The sequence below is a fragment of the Cuculus canorus genome, chromosome 20 (assembly GCF_017976375.1).
Source record: "Cuculus canorus isolate bCucCan1 chromosome 20, bCucCan1.pri, whole genome shotgun sequence".
Lineage (NCBI taxonomy): Eukaryota > Metazoa > Chordata > Aves > Cuculiformes > Cuculidae > Cuculus > Cuculus canorus.
Genome location: NC_071420.1, coordinates 6128887 through 6147389, shown reverse-complemented (window position 1 = coordinate 6147389; position 18503 = coordinate 6128887). Strand labels below are relative to the sequence as shown.

Here is an 18503-nt window from a genome sequence, read left to right as displayed (position 1 = left end):
AGGGAATCCATCTCCCCAGAGCAACATTCAGGTTCCACAGCCATGAGAGCATTCCTTCTCTCTTCCAGTCCTCCACCTCATTCACACAGCACCTTCCAACTGCTGGAGCTAACAAAGGAGGGTCTCTGACAATGACAGCACTCGTGGATTACACACCCTGCATTCATTTGTACTAACTCACCCTGCACATCAGCACATCAGCATAATATAAATGCAGATTATAAGAGGCAGATGAGGACTTAAAAGGTTGAACAGGCAGGTAGTATGGGAAATAAGCTAATCACGTTCAGTCCGTGCACCTCTGTGCCTGTGTTCTATGTTTATGCACACAAGAGGAAAGAGGCAAGACAGCTCAAGGAGAATTTCTCTATCTAAAGCCCCTCCGATTTCTATCCATCACCCAGCTCCTCTTAATTTGCCGGTGGCATGTTCCAACCGAATCTAACAATAAATATGGTTGACCTCAGCCATAATTACCTTCATCATGAAAATTAAAGAAGTCAGTCCATGACTGAGTGCTCAGAAATAAGAGGGAGGTTTACTCCTTTGAAGTGCTTTGCTTTCACATGCATTCTTCTACACACTGAACTGTTCTGCTGCTCCCTCCCCTAAGCTTATCACCATCAGGGAGAAGCCAGTTTCCAGGGTTCGCAGAGGGAGGAAAGAGGGAACGCACAAAAATATCCATGGAATCTTCATTAAATTAGACTGACTTGATGGAATTTGGCATCCGATATCTATGCAGCGTGGCAATCATGCTCACTTACAACCCAGGATGTCATTTTTACAACATAAAAGAATCAGAGCCTCTCAAAAGAAGAACCTGAGTCTAAACATTCCTGCACAGCTGGATAGCCTGGCTGTAGACAGGGCTCCTACCTCCACATTGCCAATCCATCCAGAATACGGGTTCATTCCTCGAAGGTCTGACCTTAAAGGGAGGGATGAGTTAAGGAAAGAGACCTTGATTGAAAGGACAGAGCTGGGATTCAGAACAGCAACTGTCCGAAATACACCCTTGTGTTCAAAGACAACTTTTGCTACTTGTCTGTGTCCTCTGTTCTAGAACTGCTGAACTTGAGGACAGTGGCCTTGATCTTCATTACTGACTTTCATCAAAGAGAAAAAAACATTCAGAATACAAGCATAAGGAGGCAGCAACCCTCTAACAGCATCCTGTGCTTTACTGTGCTGCTGTTGCAGCTACAATCTCCACCACCCTGACATCAGTATCCATCACCATCTTTAATTTCCCTTGCTACATTATCTCACAACAAAACAACACTTGGCACAACTGGAGCTCCCCAAAATGGACAAATCCAGTTCCTGCTGGTTTTCAGCATCTCCTTCAGGTCACATACTCAGCCCTCCAGGGCTCATACCTGCACACATCAACAGCGAGCCTGCAAGGACTGAACAGAGCCCGCTCCTGAGGTTATTTATCTGCTTAGAGCTCTGTACAGACAATAGAGCATCTCTGCATCTCACATTCAGCCCTCGCTTCAGCACTTACTCAGCAATGAAAGCCACACACATGACAAGAACATAGGGACTGCGCCCAAGCAAAGCTGTTTTTCATTAGCATTATACTGGCACCAAACCCTACAAAATTACAACAAGAACAAAAGGAGAGCACAGAGCATATCAAAGAGAAAAAATAGGATGGCACAAACAAGTTATTGCTTCTTATTAATTGCAAGAGGTTAACCTGCCCATGAAACAGGCAGGCTTCAGGTTCTTCCTGGAGCTGAACAGCAGGGAAATCACTGTTACTGGAGAAAGGTACACCCTCGTGACAGCTAAAAAGAGAAGGATATCCCACAGACAAAACATTGTTGTTTCTCTTTGAAGGAGACAGATTTGCTTTCCCAAGCTATTTCATCACTTGGAGCAGTGTCCTGCGGGCCCAAAAAGGCATTGCCAAGCAGATCAGAGCATCGGGCTTCAGATTCACAAGCATCTAGATGGAACTGGAAATACCTGTGCAGGCAGCTGGGTCAGGTAAATGGAACCCAGGACTCTTCCAGCAACATTTTTCCACCCGTTCTCCCTTTCTGCAGCACTTTACAATTGTTTTCTTCAGTCTAGGTCTTCAACTTGCTTAGCAACTTGTGATGGAGTTTGTGGGCTCTAGTGTACGAGGGGCCATGCAGCAGACCCTTCCTGAGCAGTTCTCCCATGTGGTTGCCCATCATTGTTGGGAACCAGATTCCATGAGCCAGGGGCCTCTTTCTAGAGTGCAGTCGCAGTAAGCGTACAGGCTCAGCTTTATTCCACATCCCTTCTGTTCCAGGTGACTGGCACACACAGAGCCAGACATGACAACATCCTCACTGAAACTACTACAGAAACAGCCTTTCCTCAAAGGCAAGAAAACCCTACAGCTTTTTTGTGTTTCCAGAGCTGGAGGAGGCGATTAGAAATAATAAGCCAGTCTAGACAAATCCACCTACTTGTATTGCTTCGAGATCAACAATTTCGCTCTTCCCTTTTTAATTTGTCCTCCACCCCTCGTGCTCAGCAGGGCAACTGAACCTCAGGTACCCTCAGCCAGCATTTGCATTAGGCCTGAGACAAAGCGACTGCTGTCGTACAGGAAGGTTTTTTCGGGAGAGCTGTACCCTATCAACACACCTGTACTCCAGTAGTAAAGCCCTTCTCTCCAGAATCTGCCCCTACCAATACACCAGGCCATTCAAATACCAGGCTGTGTTGCATGGAGGGGATAACGCAGGCTGTCTTCAGCTTGCCCAGCTCAGAGATCCTCAAGATGAGCCACGCAAAGCCCCAGCTCAATAAAAACAAAGCCTTGCAAAACCCCTCTGCCTGGGTACCCAAAGCGTTAATCAGTCTGAAAAACAAACCCCAAAGCCTGTGTGTTAATTTGCTATTTAAATTGAACACTTTGTATCCCACGTCTGCCATGTCTGGCACAAGGCTGTCCTGGGCGTCACCACAATAAAAAATAATGCGGAAAATAATCCTATTGTTCCAGTCACACCCATGGGAGTTTCATGTGTAGGGAAGCAGGAACATCAGAACTAAGATCTGTTGTGTGATCGGAGAGCAGAGTTTGCCCTTTACAGCAGTCAGTTTTGGCTCAATTGGGAGAGAGATCGGAGACAGTGAGCTAAGGATGTCTCAATAGCTTTAAGGTTAAATTCCTACTCACACAGCCTAAAACTCTCTAACCACTTCTTTAGTGCAGCAAACCAGCAACAACCTTCACAAGCACGCATCCCGCCCCTGTGTAGTTTGGTGATCACATCCTTGCCTCTCCTTCAAGCCAGTCATTCCCAGTGCCCATCCAAACGCAGGAATGAACTGCCCTAAAACTCTTCCCAGCTGCTGGTCACCAGGCCTTTCAAAGCACCTTCTCAGCCCGAGGTGGAAGCCTCATTCACAGCACTGTGTGAATGTAACACAGCCAGGATGCGACAGTTACAGATGCCCAATAACCTGCTGGACCAGCAGCCTCTTCCTCCCCTCTCTCCAGACTCCCTTACTTGCACTGCCACCTGCATTGAACCAGTACCATAAGTACTGATGGCCTTTGCTCTTCAGTCCATCTGCTCTTTGTCCATCAGCTCTTCTCCTCACAGCAGTCCCAAACCCTTGCCAGCAAACATGTGTTGCTCAGCAAGTTTTAAGCTCACTTTTAAGCAGCTGGTACACGATTCAATCACGCAGTGCCTGCCACACTGCAGTGCCCATCTGCAGACAAACCATCCACAGACACCTAGAAACGACATGCTCCAACTACCCATTTCCAGTTTAAAAGGTTCTCCTGCTCTTAACACCTCTTCCTGCGGTTTCAGTGGATTTGGAAGCAGTCTCCACACCTCATTCCTAGCCAAGAACAATTACTTGTAGTCTCCTTTTCAACTTTGCTGCAATCCATTTTGTTCATTAGAAAGAAGTCTTAATAAAAAGAAAGACCCTCTCTTGTGAACGCACACAAACTGACACCCTTCCCCATTATTAAAAAATTCTTGAGCAATCTAAGAAGCTGTTTTAATGCCTCAGTGCTCTGGAAGCCTCTATTTGGAAGGGAGGTGGTCTTGAGGGAGAAGATCCACATTTCGATATCCAGGTGGAAAATGGGTTTGATTTGGCCAAGTAATAATAGCCAAAAAAAAAAAGCTCCATAGCCTGTGCACACACAATAGATTCCTTAAGAATGATAACACTGCCTCAAAACATTCCCGAGGACACACGTGGAAAAGTGGATGGGGAGAAAGCAGCGCTGAGCAGGGACAGCAGGAGGTCTGAAGGAAAGAGAGAGACAAGCTTTTTTGGGGTAGTTCTTTAAGTCTAAAATCAAATCAACCCAAAGGGCAAGGCGAGCCGCTGCCTTTGCCAGGGCAAAGGGGGAACATCACAAGAGCTTTTAATCACCGATTTGGTCAGGGTGCAAACAGATGCGCACACATGATCCATCCTCCTAAAGCAAAGGCTGCACAGGAATCCTTCACCACTCTGCTGGGAACAGGAGTGTCTGGAGTTATTAGTGGGAAGAGCCTCAGCCTGTGTGTGCACAGCAGCAGCGACTGACACTGGACACCCCCATGGCCCAGCACAGACACTACTGCGAAAGCTTGTGGCAAAGTCAAGGTAGAGCCCTTAAGGACAGCTGCCCTTTCATCTCCTCTCCATGTGAAAAGTGTGCAATTGCCATCAAATGCTGGCGTGGAGTTTGGTGTTGGGTTTTAGGGGCATGTTTTCTGGTTAGTTGGGCTTTTTGGCTCTTTTTTAAAACAAAACCCAGCACAAGCACAACGACAGAGCTCCTGGAGATGCCCTACGGTGTGACCCTCACCTCCATAGGCCACTGAGCTGCTCAGACACGAACCAATAACCCAGACGTGGGCAGCACACTCAGCCAGGAGATCATCTCAAGCGTCTGATACAAACCAGTCTGGTTTCTGGCGACATCCTCCTCAAGAGAAGTTGCGATGATTCCCATCACTTCCACATTCCCACCTCTCCCCTTTCTTCCCACCCACTGCAGACAGACACAGCCTCATCCTCACCTTCCCAAAGCTCACACAGCAACTCCTTCACGAGGCACCTGGGAGCTGAAAGTTTACTTTCAGCAAAATTCTACAGTCATTTGTAGAAGCTGCTTTGAAAACCTCCTCATTCAGAAGCCAACAACCACTTGGCAGGGCCTGACAGACATAATTAGAGAGCGCAATTGTTTCAAAGGACGTTTCCCAAGAAAATGAATGTGTTGCTGCAGTCCTTGCAATAAATTTCCAACGGGTTTGGTTGCAGAGGTCTTGAAAGGGTTTGAGCAGACTTTTAATTATACTATCAGGACTCAAGTATTTTTCTGGTGCTCGGATCTTATTATTTCTGCTTGCAATACACACTCATTCAGAGCTTATCCACAGGCCAACAGCCTAGGAATTCCTACACCTTCACACTCCAAAATCTTTGTATCATTTGTGATCTACATTAGTGACTTCCCGTAACAGCAGCCCAGCAGACAGCGTTTTACTGTGCGATGGTTTAAACCATTTGGCTCGGTGCTGTATCCTGAAATACACTGCAGGGAGACGATATATTTTGCTGCAGGTTATGCTGATTTACAGCGGCGTTAAGCCAAGCACTGTAACGTTCTACTGAGCCAATTTGCCTTTCTGTTCTCTACTGCACTTAAGACGCTGCACAGGAACGAAGGACGAGTGCAGCACTGCAGCCCAGACGCACTGTTGCCCAAAGGCTGGCACCATTCAGTAGCACCAGCTGCTGCAGGTGTTTCTGCTTCTACTTCTACAGCCACATTACATCCTCAGCCTCCCAAACCTTTCCCTGCAGACAGGGGAGAAGGAAAGCAGCACAGCCTGTGCCATCACCCGGCTTTCTGCTGCTGTTCAGTCCAGTCAGCCCTGCTCGGCACCTCCCTTTCCTACCTCTCAGCTCGCCCTCAACACAAAATCCTGGCAGACAGGCTCCCACAAACTGACGAGGCATCCAGGCTGAAAGGTGCATTAAACAGGGAGCACAGGGACCTCTATTCACTAAGAATAGAAGTTTATACAAGTCTCAGGTATTATCCTTCATAAATTTATTGTAAACTACTGCTTATATTCACTTCCGATACTTAGGATTCTGCAGCTTTCCCTCTCCCTACACCTTCACAAAACACTCCCCAGAGCCCTCCCTTACATAAAATGAAGTATTTCTATTCCCATTTTATATAGGGGAAAGAAAAGAGATCTCAAGTCTCTGTTCCCAGACTTTCTGCTGGTCTATAGAATATACACCAAGCATTTAAGGGAACTGTCCTTTTATTGGGAAAGAGAGTGGAAAACAAAGCCTTATGAATCAGCCAGCTGATAATTAAAAGCAACTAAACCCAGATCACTTTAAGCTGCACACGAGAATCCGAGCTGTTCAGATGCCGAATTCCTCTGCCGACCAGAAAAGCCAGGGTCACTTGCCCAGCTGGTCACTATTGTTCTGTCCAATAAAGTTCTGGCAGGAATGCGTGTTTAACAAAATACAGAGATTAGGCAGAGCAAAGAATGCGGCTCCCCCTGCAGTGTTTAGGTTAGCAGGGTTTGCCACGGTGAAATACTGAAGCTTAAGCATATCGGATTTTCTCTGTCCTGTGCTGCTAGTGCCAATGACAGACGCAAGCTGACAGCTCAGCTCTCAGGATCGCTGCCATTTTAGCTTTAAGTTCATTAAAAGCAGCATTAAAAGCTCACCTCAAAACTGCAACAATCATTAATTAAACCAGTGCTTTCTTGGGGATGGATAGTACCAATAGGGAAAGGCCCCTGCACCTCACACACACCAGAAACTCTTGAAGGGCCCAAGACTCCAGGGACCAGACCTGGAGAACCTTGCAGCAGGGTAGCTCATCTCATCTTCAAATGCCCTAGAACAGCCCAGATTTCCAAGAAGAAATCTAAGATCCAGTGGCTAAATATAACACCAGAATAGCAACGATCTTCCTTAAATCCCACTTCATTCCTGACCATTCAGAACCAGCATCTTAGTTTACAAGGCGCACAAGACTAGTCAGATGCAAAAGGTGTCCCAAGAACAGCTCATGCACTGATCTTGGAGACCTTGTAGGAACCCAGCTTTTACCAAGGCAGACACCAGGCAAAAAGCAGCTCTGGCACCTCACCGAGCCAAAAGTTTCTCAGCTCAAAGAATGGAATTAAACAGATGGGTATTTGAGACTCATAAGGCAATGTGCAAAGGATATGGTCCTTGGGGGATCATTTGTAAGAAGGTCATAAATAGCCTGGATACGCCTCAAAGCTAACAGCTGCTGTTTAGAGATAGCAAGGATTCATAACTTCCCCTGCAGGGGGTATGGTAGCTTGCGCTGTGTAAGGTGCAGTTTATAGGTAGGAAGCAGCTCGGATCCTGTTACCATGGCAGCACCTCCTCTTTCTCCCTTCACAAAAAGCTGAAAAATAACTTTGTCATAGCCACACAGTAAATCTGGAACAGGTACATCAGAGTGCTGCTGACAGCCAGATCAGGCTGTTTCTTCTAAGAGAGCCTCTTTCAGTCATCCTAGCACAGCAACAGAAACCCTATTTTACCTGGTATCATTTTCACTGCCACATGAAAATTCAAACAGTTCAAAGTCTGCCCAACATACAGTGATGAGACAAGCAGCTAGACAGCCCACATGGAGCAGGGGAGGAGAAACCATATCAGTTCTTGCCCGATTCCTCCTTTGCTTCCCCAGAAGAAAGCCAGGAAGCCAAGCAACCTGAGGCAGAAGGAAAAGAAGTGGCATCAGATATTTTAAGTCTTTTTCTTAAATCTCCCTTGGGCTGGAGCGTTAAAGTCATGTCAATCCCCCTTCACACCCACTGGAGAGCTGTTGGTAGAGCTGTCACCCATCGCTGCCTCAAATAAGAGTTTGAAAAAGCTCCTTGTGCTCTGCTGTGTTTACAGCAATAATGAGAGCCTGGAGGAAGGGTTTAGAAACATCTGAGTTTAATAAGGGCTAAGCAGCACACAGCAAAAAAGCAATGTCTACCCTTCCGTTCAGGGCTACCACACCCCAGCAAGCACCACAGCTCCAGGCCGATGGGAGCCGCCGCACGGAGACATTATGTCATCCCAACAGCCACCATCGCTCACCTGCCCCAAGCCTTTTCACCATGAGAAACAGCATTTCAAACCATGCCAAGAGCTCCCAGCACCACGCTTTTGAATGGAGAAATAAGCAAAGTTCTGTAGGGAAAAAAAACAGACATTGATTGACCCCAGGCACAAAACAAGGATGAGAGGGAGGGTTTGTGCAGTGCTTTAATGGAGCAGCTCCGTCTCACAAAGTCATCGCAACAGGAACATTTAGCTTGTTCAGCACCTATGCTGGTACCTTTTCTTTATCCTAAACAGCAGGGAAAGGAGCATCCTATTCCAGTTTCTCACGCAGAAGACCAGTAACCATAGTACAATCACATTTGCTGTACCCCTTTCCTCACTTCTGCAGAGTTCATCCTCAAAACCGTCCTCAGATGAATCGGCTCTCAAAATGCCTCAGCCTGCACTGCAGTTACAATGAGGCACTCTTCCCATCATATCTACCTGGTCTTTTTATTCCATTGAAAAGTGGAAAGCAGGAATCAAGAATCTTGTGCATCTGCGAAATCAAAAACAACTCCTCTCTCCCTTATTTTTGTTTGTCTCCCTCCCTCCTCCACCCCAAAAAAGGGGAGACATCCAGAAGAACCAGGACCAGACCTGTTAACCCTACAGGCTTCAGTGCAACTTGGTTACATGACTATGTCTTCAATGCAACTTGGTTACATGACTGCATCTAGGGAGATGTTCGCCTGCCTCATGATTTCATAGCACTGCCATTTCAGAGATGATCTGAACAAACACACGCTGTACCTAGTGCAAATACTGCAGAGCATCACTTCCATCCAGCTCCTAGGGGCCGAAAAAGTTGGAACCAATTAAAAAGACATCTGACTACATAACCTGGTGTCCAGGTTGGACATGAATTTCGATGTAATGGTACCTTCACGTTAGCTTTACAGCTTTGACAGCTGGTTTGTTTGCTCAGCACAAAGGAAAGGGGCAGGATAATGACAGCCTTGCTCAGCTCTCACAGGCAGCAGGCTACAGAGGGATGGGGGGAGTCCTACAGAAGTGCTGCTTACAGATACCTTCTCCTCTCAGCTTCAAAGAGCTTTCAAAAAATCAACTGCTGGAACTTTAAGGGGCAGATTCTCTCTTCCAGATAAGAGTTTCAAACCTGAAACAGCTTCCTGTTTGTTGGTCCTCTTAAAAAGATTCAACTCTTTTCCGAACAGGTCAGACAGCACTTTGACCCAAGCTCACTCTTTACCCATCTGTTCCTTTCCAAGAGGAGGAAAAAAAAATAAACTAATCAAAACCAGACAAAACATCTCAACCAGGTTATTCCATGCAATAAACTTCAGTTCAACAAATAGTTGTTTCTTCCTAAAAAGGAGAGAAGGAACAGAAACAAAAGGAACAGTATCACAGGTCTCACCCTTGCTAGTTTCTGTGGCAGTGTTGAGGACTAACTCCAATCAGAACCCCATCGTGCATAAATACCCTAAGCAGGAGCTTTATTATTTAACCATATAAAAAAGTGAAAAGTAACTTTTGCAGCTAAACTCACTAAGAGAGTCTTTGTGGTGTCAAAACTATGCTGGCTGGCTTTACGCTCAAAGCCTCAGAATAAACTTTATGCCCCAGCAAAAGTCAGTTTAAGCACTGTCTACAGCTCTAATTAAAGTGAGCTGAGAGCTCTGAGCATACTGCAGGAAGGAGTCGGGTGAGCGTAGTGTCACCCTACAGGAGAGGCAGGCTGTGCTTTACAAACCAATCACATATCCAGACACACCAAAGGTCTAGCACAGGAGGGAGCAAGGCTAACTGATCCGTTATTCCAACCTAGCAGACCTAAAGCAACCTACACTTCCAGTCTTTCATGGTTACCTTGAATCATTGTTCATTTCCCTCCTTTACCCAGGCACAGCCCAATAAAGCAAAGATATGAGTAAATATTCCTTGATCCCAGGGCCACGGAACTGCTCCCCATGCAGAGCTGTGACATTTCTAACCTGGCACATTTTGATCAAGATTTTAATGCGCTCACAAGCTCAGCTTTGAGAAAATGGACAAATAAGGGTTGTTGAAAGAGACACATTTGTTAATTTATCCAAGGGGCGCACAAGTTCATTGCCACCCATTGCTTTGCCTCTGCTCTCTTTTCCTTCCTAGAGCTGGTAAAGGAAACCTACAGGAGAGGAAATGATTCACACAAGCAGCTGGAAAGGCAAGACAGTAGATTTCCTAAAGGAATACAATTTACTGCAGTAGCTGCAGGCACGGCTGGGATTTCAAAGCCATTACAGCGCTGGTCCTTACGTTACTATCCGCTACGCCACACTGATCGCGCCACGCAGGTACAGCCCTGAACGTCACAAGCCAGATGAAGATCATATGGCTGCAGGGTCCAGGAACCAAACACCAGATGGTTCAAGGGTTTGGTGATGAGCTCAAGACCTTCTGACCTCCTGGTTACCTGGGTAGGGCACTTCAAAGGGACAGCACAGAGGACGCAGCAGGATCCCCGTTTGTTTTCCTGACATCCTCACACAGCCCAGAGCGAAGCAGAAACCTCGGGCAGTGAGCAGACTATTAGGTGATGGAGGGAATGACTCAGAATGCAAGATCATGTCAGTAAAAGGAAAGAACCGCATTTCTCCGATATGTATAGTTTTATATTCCACATCCACTTAAGAGCCACAAGAGGTTTAGAATTTGGGGCTGAAGTCGGGTTCAAATCATCTTTCTCTGGTAGAGAGAATTAACAGAACCCTCAGGAAAGCTCCAGATATGTTCTGAAAGTGCTCCAACAGCCCACATAAAGAAACCTACTGATTTACAGATCACCCTTTAATATCAAGAACAGGCTTCTATCACATAAAGAGATCTCCACTTACTTGAAAGCACTAAAACCTCATCTACAAGGCTGGAGATTGTTAAACTACACAGGTGTGTGCAGCCCTTCAAACAGGGCCAGAGAGGGGTGGTTCCACCTGAGCAAACGCGCGGCGGTAGAACAAGACACAATGCCGGCAGCAGTACAGAACAAATCTACCAATAGCAGATCCACCCAGACATCATCTTGAGAGCAGCCACTCCAGTGACCTATTTGGAGACTCCTAGCCTCAAGAAATAAGGGGCAAAACATTTCAAGCATCACCAAAGCACCTGAAAGCATCAACACTTAAGGATTTTCAAGGCAAGCTGCAGTATAGGAAAGTTGATGTCAGTTTAAATGCCTTTCCCCACAAAGCAACACAGAGAGCACATTTAAGTTACAACAAGTTAATTAAAAAAAAAAACCCACAACAGCAAATTCCCAAACAGTTCAACCATGCTTTCATTGCTGATCAAGGACAGAGGGTGACAACTGCAGGACCACCATGTGACTTGTGCCAAGGAAACACATCAGTTGTAGAGCATCACGTTAGTATGTGCTCCAAGTTCCAAAACCTGGAGCTGCAAGAGTAACTTCAAGGTTCTGGCCTGCTTATTCCTGAGTCCCATCAGCCAAGTAAAGCACCAGGAGTCACTGGCTAAAGCACTCACTGGGAAGGTTATGGAAGAGAAGTGAGAATGGCTGTGTAGTGCCACTGACAGCAACCATCTACCTGCCTTCTTGTGTCCCTCACAGCCCCTTCAGGGCAGAGGGCAGCAAGTTACACTGTGACAGAGCTGCACATAACTCGGGTGATACTGAAATCCCCTGGATGGCAAAAGGGAGACTGAAGAATGTCAACAACAGTCGACACCAGTCTGATTCAGTCCCCCGAAAAAGGCTTCACACCAATGTCACACTTCAGAGCACAGAGTCACCTTCTCCAGCACTGTATTAAATCCAGAAAAGCACGGACACCCCAACCTGAAGCCATGCTCTCCACAAGGCTCCCCAAAAGGTCCAGCATCAAGCCTGGGTTAAGTTCTCCCACACAGATTTTCCCCATCAGAAAGCGAAGCTGTTTGATGTTTGCCAACAAGAAGACTCCACCACTCACAAGGAAATCAGAACTTCAAGATTGGTTCAATGTGCGATGTTTGACTGAGCACTTGGATTTTTATTTCAAAGCTTGCTCCAGTGATTTTTTCCTCCCTTCAGTTTTTTATTTCCCCCCCTGCTTAACACTAAAACGGGGATTCTCACATGGCAAAGTTCCACTGGACAAAAAAAACCCAGCAGCTTTCCCAACATCATTGTTTCAATCAGCTTTAGATGGTTTTATACAATGCTTTATAGACTTGGAGAGGGACACGTTCCCCTAACAAAGCATCAGCTATCCAAACAACCGAGGCATGGGAAAATTGTGCAAGAGAATGAACTGGGGAAGGACTCTGGTGAGCAGAGATGCAGCCCGTGCTCATGTAAGCGTGGTAGCTCCGAACGAAGATCTGCAGGCTAATAGATATGTAAGACAAATGACATGTGGTTCTCATTGCAGCTCATGCTTTGGGAAAGGGGTACCTTGGAACAGATCCAGCTGGGATAGGTTTATCCCATTACTCTCCTATAATTTTCTGCTGTTTCAAACCCTTTGACAGTTACTGTAGTTTAACATCACACCCCCTACAGACTGAGGTCTGTTTGACAGGCGAGCAAACAAAGCCGTCCCCATTCAGAGATGAAATACGCTCCATATGCAAGAGCATGGCAAGGCACCAGGCTAACACCCGCTCTGTGTCGCAGCGATGTGTATCTGCTGGGTAGAGAGATGCCTTATCCCAGCTCAAACAACCAGTGCTAACCTCAGCCCTCCTCCACAGCACTATGACTGATACATACTAGGTATTAGCAAGAGCAGGAGGAAAAGAGGTAGAGACAGGATGGACGAGCCCTGAATATTAAATTCCCAAGTCCCCATTTAAGGGAACGGCAAGGGGAGAAAAAAAAACACACTGAAATTCAAGAACAACTGGAATCAGGTTAAGCTGCTCTCGCGCTTTATACAGTGCGGTTCATTCATCCGAGCAGCTGTTTCACCTCCAGAGAAATGCCCAGAGAAAGCACAGAGGGGGGAGGAAGCCCGAATTGTTCGCTCTGCTGAAGCAGCGATACAGTAAATCACAGCAGAGTTACACAAAGTTTATAAGAAATTGGTTTGGGGTGGGGAGAGAGGAGCAGAGTGGGAGGTTTGGTTCTAAGCAACTATTTGAAAGCTGCAGCTCTTGACTAGACAGCTGTAATTAAGGTCTCTCCTTTGTCGAGAGAGCTTCTCCTCGCCGCCGAGGGCTCTAACAGTTCCCTCTGCCGGCACCGGGGCCAGGAGGGTTCGCGGCCCCAGCCGAGCCCGGGACGGGGGCAAGGAGGGGAGGGCGTGCGGCTGCGCTCGCCACAGCCCGGTTCCTCCGTGCCCCGGCGGGGGACGCGCTGCCGCCGGGAGGGCCCCCCAGCCCCTCGGGGGCCGGACCCCGGCGTACTCACCGGCGAGAGGCGAAGCCGCTGCCCGGCGAGCCCGAGCTCTGCTCCGGGTAGTTGTGCTGCAGGGTCGATGCTGGGAATTGATAGAGGAAACCGGTGCCGAGGGCGCATCCGTGCAGGCAGCAGCACCAGGACAGGAGCAGCGCGAAACGCATGTTTGCGGGACTGCTCCTCTGCCCCGGCCGGCAGACCCGGGATGCGGGACCGGCTGCTCCCGAGGGAAAGCCGGGATGCAGGGACCGCTGTTTACGATCCCGAGGGAAAGCCGGGATGCAGGGACCGGCTGCTCCTGATCCGGAGGGAAACCCGGGATGCTGGGCCGGCTGCTCCCGTTCCCGAGGGAAACCCGGGATACAGGGACCACCGCTCCGGCTCCCGAGCCCAAAAGCCGGGATGCAGGGACCACTGCTCCCAAGCCCAAAAGCCGGGATGCAGGGACCACTGCTCCCAAGCCCAAAAGCCGGGATGCAGGGACCACCGCTCCCAAGCCCAAAAGCCGGGATGCAGGGACGGCTTCTCCGGCTCCCGAGGGAAACCCGGGATACAGGGACCACCGCTCCCGCTCCGAAGGAGAGCCGCAGCCCGTCCCGGCTGCCCCGGCGGCTCTGCCCGGGTGCGGGGCAGCTTGGGTCCGGCGCAGGGCGCTCCCCCAGCCCCGGATGCCTTTTCAAACTCGGTGAGGTTGGCCCGGCTCCGCCAAAGGGGGCGTGGGAGCCGCGTTAACCCTTGCCGGGCCACGGGCCGGGGTCCCGCACGGACAGCATCGCGGGGGCTCGGGGAGTAACGGGGGATCCCTGGCCCCCATCCATCACACCGACACCGGTTACCAGCCCCTGCATCTCCCCAGTTAACCGAGAGCCACCTCAAGGTGAGCCCACTGCCCTTCAACAGCGCACCCCGAACGCCCAAAAAGCTGCTGCCAGCTGCCGCGTTTCCACTGCAGAAGTTACAGAAAGTAAGAAATAAATAATTCACATGAGACACTTCATTCGCAAATGAACCACTGAGAAAGCGATCCCTGCTCCGGCACATCCTGTGCAGTTTGGCATCACACATATGCACACCCTTTGTCACTATCTCGCACAGACCCCCTCTTGCCTCACACCCAGCGTGGCCTGAGCTTGGACAATCATGAAATAGAATCATGGAATGGGTTGGGTTAGAAGGACCCATCCAGTCCCATCCCCTACCATGGGCAGGGACACATCCCACTGGATTAGAGTGAGCAAAGCCCCATCCAACCCGGCCTTGAACACCTCCAGGGATGGAGCAGCCATGACTCTCTAGACAAGCCCTTCCAATCATTCCCGGGCAGGAGGAACATTTCTGCAGCTGTGGAAGGAGGAGGGTGTTTCACAAAGGCAGTACCCAAGAACCAAACCAACAGCAAGGCTCTCTCTCTCTGTACAGCAGCTGAGTTGGTGTTTAAAACCCCTGTACAGTCCCCATTAGGTGGCAGTGTCACAGACCCCATTTGCAGGCTTTTCAGTGCCCCACACCCAGTTCTGGAGGAACCTGGGCTGTCCTGGTTCACTGACCAGCAAAGTGACTTGTCTGCACCAAAAACCATGAGGAGGGATTTAATTTCTCAGACAATGCAACTGTGTTCTTAAGTTTTCCATCCTCAGGTCCAACAAGGTCACAGTACCCCCTCCTCTTCACCTTTGCTGTATGCGTGGCCAACCAGAGACTGCCCAGATTTAGCCCCGAAAGCAGTGTTTGCTAGGATATCCTTGCAGCTCCTCTGTGAGGCTCTGCAAAGGCAGAGACCTCTTCCCCTCGGCAGCAACACAATCCCTCTGAGGTTCTGCAGCTGGAAAAAGATTCCTACAAGATACTGGGAGGACGGCAAGATTCACGCCCCCACCCACAGGTGGGCACCCCTTCCCCCATAGTGCCCATACCTCCAGCGCCCACACACGAGATAAAGAGCCCCTGGCTGGAGCCTGTAACCAGACAAGTTTAGACTGAAAACGAGGCACCAGGTTTTTAAACAGCCGCTCCCATTAATCACAGGAGGAGGCAGGGGTGCAGGCCATACTGCAGCACAGCCTCCCAAGGGCTGCCCCACAGCTGCCCTCAGGCTGTCCCACACCCGGGGCTGAAGTTGGCAATAGCTCAGCACTCTCAGGGCTCAAAGGGAGCTCAAAAGATGCAGTACAGCAGCACTGAGCCACCAAACCTGCTCAGAAACAGCCACTATTTATGTACAAAACACCCTCCACGCCTAGAGCTGAGATGAAATAGAGCTCTCTGTACCTAGGCTCAGCTCAGGACAGACAAAGCACCCCTCCTTTCAATCCCCCTTACCCTCAGCAAGGGGAAATTCTTCCCTTCCCAGCTCCCACCCCTAAGAAAACACACAGCTCCCATCAACTTACCCTAGAGCATTCAGCCCCTCAGCCAGTTTGCTCAGGAGACCTCTGCTCAGTCTTCCAAGGTGGCAAAACAAAAGGCTTACTCACTCATCTCCCATCTTACTGGGACTACAAGCTGCCACAAACGCATCCTTCTCACAGGAGAGCAGTTCAGAACTGCAGTGCCCCCACAACACCTGGCAGTTTTCAAAACTACCCTGCCCTGCCCTGATCTGAGTGATCACCATCAGCTGTGAGAACACAGCCAAACTGGCTGCAGCTGGACCCCACCTCAGGCAGTTTATTGCAGCCAGGCTGTGTGCTGGGGGTCTGGTTCAGCCTTTTGTCCCAAACACGCCAAGTTTTCTGTCCTGACAGGCTAGGATAGATCATTTATAAGCATTTAACAACACTGGATGGCACCAGTGGCTTTCTGACCTACCCTCCTAGCTTGGTTAGCCCCTTCGGAAGCTCTTCATAGTCTTCAAGTCTTAACTGTCCAAGACCATTTTATTTTTCAGCTGCATGCAAAATCTGCTGCTTCAGCCTTCGCTGACTTTGCAGGACCCTAGGAGATATTAAACACAGGTGATTAGACAGGACATGATTCTGGCAAATCATTAGAAACATCTGTAGGAAGCGAATGTTCTTCCTATTTCACGGACTGAGAGACTGGAGACCAGAGGTCAAGCGACTTTGCTCTAGAGTGTAAAGAGCTAAAGGCAGAGCCAGAAATAGAGCTCAGATCTCCAGGCTCCCATTCCTTCTGCCCTGTCCCTAACGCACACTTGCTTCCTCTCTGTATGGCTGATTTAAAATGAAAATGAAGAATTGACTTCCAAGCTGTTTTTGGAAAGAGAGAAGAAAGGGTGATGTTGTCTACTGTAAGGGGAGAATTAAAAATGACATTTCATTTTAGTCCTTTGGATACGCACAATATAATCAAACACAATAGCAGTAATAAATGAATTTTTTTTCTCCCCACGGTGCTTACGAGTGCAACATATTCTAACAATTCCTCAAAACTATGTTGATAAATTGGAAACACTGTGATGGAGGTAACAAAGGCAGCCAACAAAAACATAATTCACTCAATTTATCAGAGGGACTAGCTTTGAGAAGAGAACTCTTGAAATCTGAACAGTCCCGTTCTTACAAACCAGACATACTGTATTGCAAAATATAAAGCTACACTTCTTATGCCCATGCATAACCACATTAATTAAAGACGTGCCCAGTCAACCAGGGCTAAATAAATTATTTGGATGTATTTCACCGAGTTTCAAGGTGGAAGAGGTAGTGGGTGCTTACTGCAAAGCCATGATGGAAGCAGAGGGAAAAACGGGAAAGAGGCAAAGGCCAGGTTTCCAGTTTACCGACCCTCCTGACTGTGCTGTTCGGAAGCAGCACAGCCACTCTTCCAAGCTCTACTCACCGCCTGGGAAGTGCCAACCTTGCATGGCCACATCAGAAGATGGATCTATTGGGCTTAGGTGGGCACCAGGGGCGTCACACAGGCTGGCGTGGTTTCAGCATCGTAGTCCTTTGGGCAAACCTGGGACATGAGACATCAGAAACCGTTTTGTGGAAACATCTCTAAGGTCTTTAAAGAAACACTGCATACCAGCCAGCCAGTGACTGAAGTGGGGGAGATGCAAACAATATAATGAACATTCAAAGTTTAGTTTGATTTTTATTCAGGTGCAAGGGGAGGAACAGTGGGATGATGTAGCCCAAGAGAGATTTGGGTTCTACAGTGTTTACAGTTTGACAGGCGGCTCAAAAAGGGCAGAAAAGCCCAGTCATACCTGTCAGCAGAGTCCGGCCCCAGAGCTCCAATGCCATCTCAGCTGTTCAGCACCACTCTCGGTATTCCAGCAGTCAGCTAAAAAAAAAGTCACAAAGTTGTTAGAATCATGGCAAACAAATTCTGAAAGGCCCGTCCCTTGGATTGCATGAATGCACATATCATGTGGACACTGAGAAGAGACCAAAGGAAAAGCAGCTTTGTTCTAGCTGATAAAACCTTGTGGAGCTTTAGAATGATGAAGTGTTCTTTTGAAGTCAGAAGGAAGTCACTGATAAGACCATCTAAACCCAAAAGTAATTTGGATAACCCCCTTCTGGCTTCCTAAGGAGCCCAGAGTATTTCACTGTGATGTTACAAAGCATTCAAGGAACCTTGGAAAATGAGAAGAGATGGATAAGAGCTCAGTAACAGTAAGAGTTCAAGATCTCTATTAAAAATTAAACTATACATTAAATTATGAGATTACTAAGGTTGTTGTAACATATCTGTTACTGGGGAGTCAAACCAAACCTGAGCCAAACTGAGATTTTTATGGGATTGTGGTGTTTTTCCTTTGAAGCTAGGAGGTACCTAGTATGTGCAGATTTCTTTAATTTGACCTGGAATAAATCAAGCACAGCTGAACTAAAAATGGAATAGAACTGAAAAAAGCGTCACACTTACACAAGCAGTTTAGCACACAGTAAACATGACAGACAGTGATATTGTGTGCAGCACAAGAAATGATCCAGAAGTCACGGCTTCAGCAAAATTCATTGACCTTAGATGAGAACTTTGCCCAAGTGAAGCACTTGTGTGGGTATTATAAAGTAATATACAGGATAAAATAACTCCAATTGAAACATAA

General features: G+C 48.0%; 1 protein-coding gene across 5 annotated transcripts in view; it reads right to left on the bottom strand.

Moving 5' to 3' along the window:
* Window positions 1-14144, bottom strand: part of COL26A1 (collagen type XXVI alpha 1 chain) — a 133289-nt gene extending 119145 nt beyond the window's left edge. For 4 of the 5 annotated variants that reach the window (XM_054085132.1, XM_054085136.1, XM_054085137.1 and 1 more), the window contains exon 1: window positions 13493-14144. In XM_054085132.1, coding sequence (XP_053941107.1) covers window positions 13493-13644 — 152 coding nt within the window. In that variant the 5' untranslated portion in view covers window positions 13645-14144. The remainder of the gene's footprint in view (window positions 1-13492) is intronic. The other variant, XM_054085133.1, reaches the window with a different exon arrangement.
* Between the last annotated feature and the right edge of the window lie 4359 nt (window positions 14145-18503).